Here is a 4,662-nt window from a genome sequence, read left to right as displayed (position 1 = left end):
CAAATAGAGTAGGTCTAGACCACACTCAACAATGCGAGTATTTAATTTCAAATGGAAGAGGATCACCCTAATTAGCTGTAGCTCTCTAGCTAATTCCCCTTACCTCCATAAATTGACTTCAACTGTGTCTCCACGCTGCTGATGTTTACATACAGTACATGATATGATAAAAGACTGATGTACCAGGCCACAAAAGTCTGCATCTTTACCTTTTATGAATTAGGGAGCAGCAATGTTGTATTGCAGGGTGATATTAAGCCATGTTGTCATAGACTCTCTTCATTCTAACATCTAACTCCTATTCGGAGCTTTATAGCAAAGTATAATTGGACAAGCAAGGTTAGATTCATGTTTTGTTGTTTTGGTTTTTAAATAATCTATTTCACTTTTGCAAATGGCTTTTAATATGAAGCCTGACCAATGGGTTTGGCAATCACAATACTATCTCAGGTGCCTTTTTTTTTTCTAGAAGTTAATGCAGCATCATTGTTTCCTCACCGGTGCCTCAATGTAATGAAGTTGTGTGATTAGGTTGATTTATTAAGAAAATTAAGTTAATCAAACTTAAATTGTAGGTTGCGACAAGTAACCAGTACTCACTTGCATTGTGTTACATCATCTACAAGTAAGTTACCTTCACAAAGAAAATTAAGTTTATCTTAGTAATATCAGTAGTATTCATTAACTCAATTGGATTTTGGTAAAGTAATATTACAGTGTATATTTTACTTAAAAAAGCCTCAAACTAAACAACTCAAAATGGTCTATGCAACTACTTACCCCATTCTTTATATGTAAAACAAAGGTATTACTTTTTGAAAAAAATGTGTTTACTGGATGCATTGACCCAAATACTGTCAGATATAGGCCTCTTAATTGAAATCAACCTTTGGAACACAAAGTAGGGCCTGCAATCACTTTTTGCTAAGTAAAAAAGAGTTTTTGCTAATGATGATATTGGATTTAACGCTAGGTTGCTATTAGTACGCTAGCTAGTTAGGCATGCTAATGTTTTAATGTCTCGGGAGTGGTAACAGATAGAGGATGTTTCCGTACTTTATCAATTGTTACAATAATGATGGTAATAAATATATTCATTCACGCAGTTTTACCGTTAAACTTGTTGTCCAGCTGCGTCCTCTGTACGAGCTTGTGAAGGAAGTGCAGTGTGCAGGTTTGAAGAAGCTCCACCTGAAGAGAGCCACCGAGGAGTACCTGGCCGAGGAGCACCCCTGTCACTGCCGGCCCTGCCAGAACAACGGGCAGCCGCTGCTGACGGGCTCCGAGTGCCGCTGCGTCTGCCGGCCGGGGACGTCTGGACGAGCCTGTGAGAGGGGGGCTGCGATCGGAGGACAAACCGGTACAAACAAAAGACTCTGACCGCATAATGGATGGTTAAAGGTGTAGTTTGGCTTTAAAATTGTTAGTGTTCTTAAAAACAGGTGCTACAAATGCTACACATGAAGGTCGATGTTAGCATCATTACGGAATAAAACATGACCCCCTACATAGAGCAATTTGCTTTAACGGTTGCATTTAAGTCTAAACACATCAACAAAATTAATATAGAAAATAGAATCAACCAGTGTAACTTTTGTGATTGTTATACTTACACATTAAAAAATCTAGCTTTCAGAGAGGCTCAAATAGGTTTCCTTTCAGCAGCAGCACTTTAAAGAATGTAAACTACAACTAAACTAACTGACCAGGATTTGAAGATTTAATAAAAGAACATGTAAAGAAAGCGTTAACCCTCCTGTTAAAAAATGTCTATATCTGAAATATAGGTTTCTTTTTAACCACATTACCACAAAAAATGGATTGGATTCCTTACAACGCTCTTTGCAAATACAATTCATCACTTTCACTCCTCTGATTTTAACTATTAGTCAAAATAATTCATAATTTCTGCTTTTTAAGTCAAATAGTAGGCATAATTCTATATAAATGAGGGTTTTTGACCATGAATTCCTAAAATTAAAAAAAAAAAGCAACTAGTGGAAGTAAGGTGGTGTTGTTCAAAACTAAAAAAAATCTCTGAAAAAGGGACAAAAATGTCAATTTTTGGTCCATTTTTGACCCGGGAGAACAACACAAGGGTTAAAAAAAAGTCCTCTTTTGTTTTAAATTATGCGTTTCAGAATTGCGAGATGCATTTTTTCAAATCCAAGTCTCAAATTACTCCCAATTGGTATAACCTACTTCCCTGTAATATATAGTATAAGCCGTCTACGGACAAGTTCTTTCTATGATTAAAAAACAAAATGCTGTCTATTCAGGGACAGAAGAACAAGACAAACTCTGTCTTTCTCTCAGGGGTGATCCATGGCAGCTGGAGCTGCTGGTCCTCCTGGGGATCCTGCTCTGGCAGTCAAAGGTCAAGGACCCGAAGCTGTACCAACCCCGCCCCCAGCAGAGGGGGCCAACACTGCTCCGGCCTTCAGGAGGAGCGGAAGCCTTGTGAGGACGCAGAAATTCAGTACTTACAGTAAGGACACGTGCATATATAAACACTTTGGTCCGTATGGGGACTTGAACCAGCGGCCCTCTGGTTCCCAACCAACAAGTAAAATTAATGGACGAGCTTCCGGGTCTGAAAAGGGAAGCCAATGCGGAAGTAACTTAAACCTGCTATTCTATTTCATTTCCAGCAGGGGGAGACTACACTGGTTGCAAAAAGAAGTCAATTTTAATAGAAGTCTATAGGGAAATGACCCCAGTTCTCACTTGATTTATTATCTCAATAAACATTTTAATTTTCCGAGTTTATGGACTCAATCATTAGATTAGAGTCTTCTTAAATAATCATGATGTTCATTCAGTAAATTATGGTCCCTTTTATTATGAAATGGACGATAAAGCAGGGGATGCTTTAGGGCGTATAGGGCTTAGCAGGGCGTACCATGGCACTGTGGACATGATTAACGCTTTTTTTTATTGTCTGTGTTTTCGTCTTAAACTTTGACCCTCTCACTGTGTTTTCAATTAATTGGAACATTTTGATCATCTTAAAATGCCTTGTTCCGCATCCACCCAAGAAAGCTAGCTAGCTCTGCTAGCGTCAGCAGCTAACTGATTTTTATGTACATGTAGGTGCCAGTACCCAGAGCTCTATGTCTCCACTGGGTGACTCGCTTCAGAAGGGTTTCAAATTGGCAACTTTCCCTCATTAGCGCTTAGCTTTGCGCCGCGCCATTGCAACCGTAAACAACACTGACATGGTTGCTTCATCCTCCCTAGCTCCACCCTCTCACAAATTGGCACATCCCGTTTCAAAAAACCGACATGGCCAACAGCCAAGTTGCCAAACTCAAGGCTGTCCACAAATCAATGGGTGATTTCACTGCTGCTATATCCATTATTTTTACATTCTCTGGTCTTAACTGTAAAATGTTATTGTTTTTCTTGTGGGAACCAGATTTGTGTCAGAAAATGGGAGCTTTAAGACTTATTTCTGGTATCCTTGATGATTTGATTTTAGATAAAGATGTTGTGACCAAATAACAACCGTGTCCTTGTATGTTTGTGTGCAGGATGATGGAGCCTCAGTGCTTCAGTCTCTCCGTGACTCCACCCAAGACATGCGGATTGCCCCCAAACCTCCGGAACGGATTTATTGAGGTGAGTGTGCTGTAATCTTCATCCTAAAACCTTGAAGAACTTGGGTTTTAGAACATTATGAACATTATATTTTAGTTTCTGGGTTGTTTCTAGTTACTGTATGCCAAATAGTAAATGGGGTGATGATGAAATGCATGTTTTTGAGTGTAGCAACTGTTTTGTTTTTTTCTCTCTCAGGATCCCAGAGACTTTTACCTCATTGGAAACAGGGTGAGGTACGCCTGCATACATAGTCATTACCTCAGGGGAGACGCTGTGGCTGAATGCACTGAAAACCAGACGTGGAGGACAGGAGCAAATGTTTGTAAAAGTACGTCTTTCCTACATTAACTCTGTGAGGAAGGTTAGATAGTATGCTCTTTTTAGATATTCTGCAACAGTTTGCAGGATTTCTCAGGAATGAATACTGTGATATACAGTATATAAATAGAATGTAGTCAATTGCCATACTAGTCCAAGCCGTTCTCACTCCCAAGTCGTCACATTCTGAAGCTTGGTCAATGGCTGTCGGCGTCAAATACCAACACACAAGGCACCCTTTAGCGTCGGTATTGGACGCACCGGGCGTAGGAGTGGTAAGATGACGTAGTAAATAGAGTGACAACAGTAATGATCCTCCTAATTTACAGTATTTTTTTTCAAATGTGGCCCGCATCAGACCTGGAAAAGATTGGATGCCATGTGACTTGGGCTGTTTACACTGTTTACAATGTGGGTCCCTTTGGCCTGCAGTGAACGTGGCCAAAAAGTGTTGAAAAATGACAGCACAAGGGTACTCAAGGGGTTAAAAAGTGATGCTAATGAGTTCTAACCAAGTATCATTATTTTGCGAGTTGGGGTTGAGAATGTGTTGTAGCGCGTGGATGACTCTGGATGTAAATGCAGCTGAAAGTTCAAGTGCCCATAATAAGAAAAAACACTTTCTGGGATTCTATTTAGATTGTGTCTCTGGTGCTTCCCCATACATACAAACTTGGGGGAAAAAAAAGTGAGTGAAATCCGGTTTCTGAATGTCCTCTGTCTTCAGTCTCCGGGTGAGCT

At 39.9% G+C, this 4,662-nt stretch overlaps 1 protein-coding gene across 1 annotated transcript in view; it reads left to right on the top strand.

Moving 5' to 3' along the window:
• Positions 1-4,662, top strand: part of c7b (complement component 7b) — a 21,978-nt gene that overhangs the window by 11,685 nt on the left and 5,631 nt on the right. The window contains exons 11-14 of the mRNA XM_032539397.1: positions 1,132-1,360; positions 2,317-2,488; positions 3,534-3,621; positions 3,799-3,931. Coding sequence (XP_032395288.1) covers positions 1,132-1,360; positions 2,317-2,488; positions 3,534-3,621; positions 3,799-3,931 — 622 coding nt within the window. The remainder of the gene's footprint in view (positions 1-1,131; positions 1,361-2,316; positions 2,489-3,533; positions 3,622-3,798; positions 3,932-4,662) is intronic.

The sequence above is a fragment of the Etheostoma spectabile genome, chromosome 16 (genome assembly GCF_008692095.1).
Source record: "Etheostoma spectabile isolate EspeVRDwgs_2016 chromosome 16, UIUC_Espe_1.0, whole genome shotgun sequence".
Lineage (NCBI taxonomy): Eukaryota > Metazoa > Chordata > Actinopteri > Perciformes > Percidae > Etheostoma > Etheostoma spectabile.
This window is presented reverse-complemented; position numbering and strand designations above follow the sequence as displayed.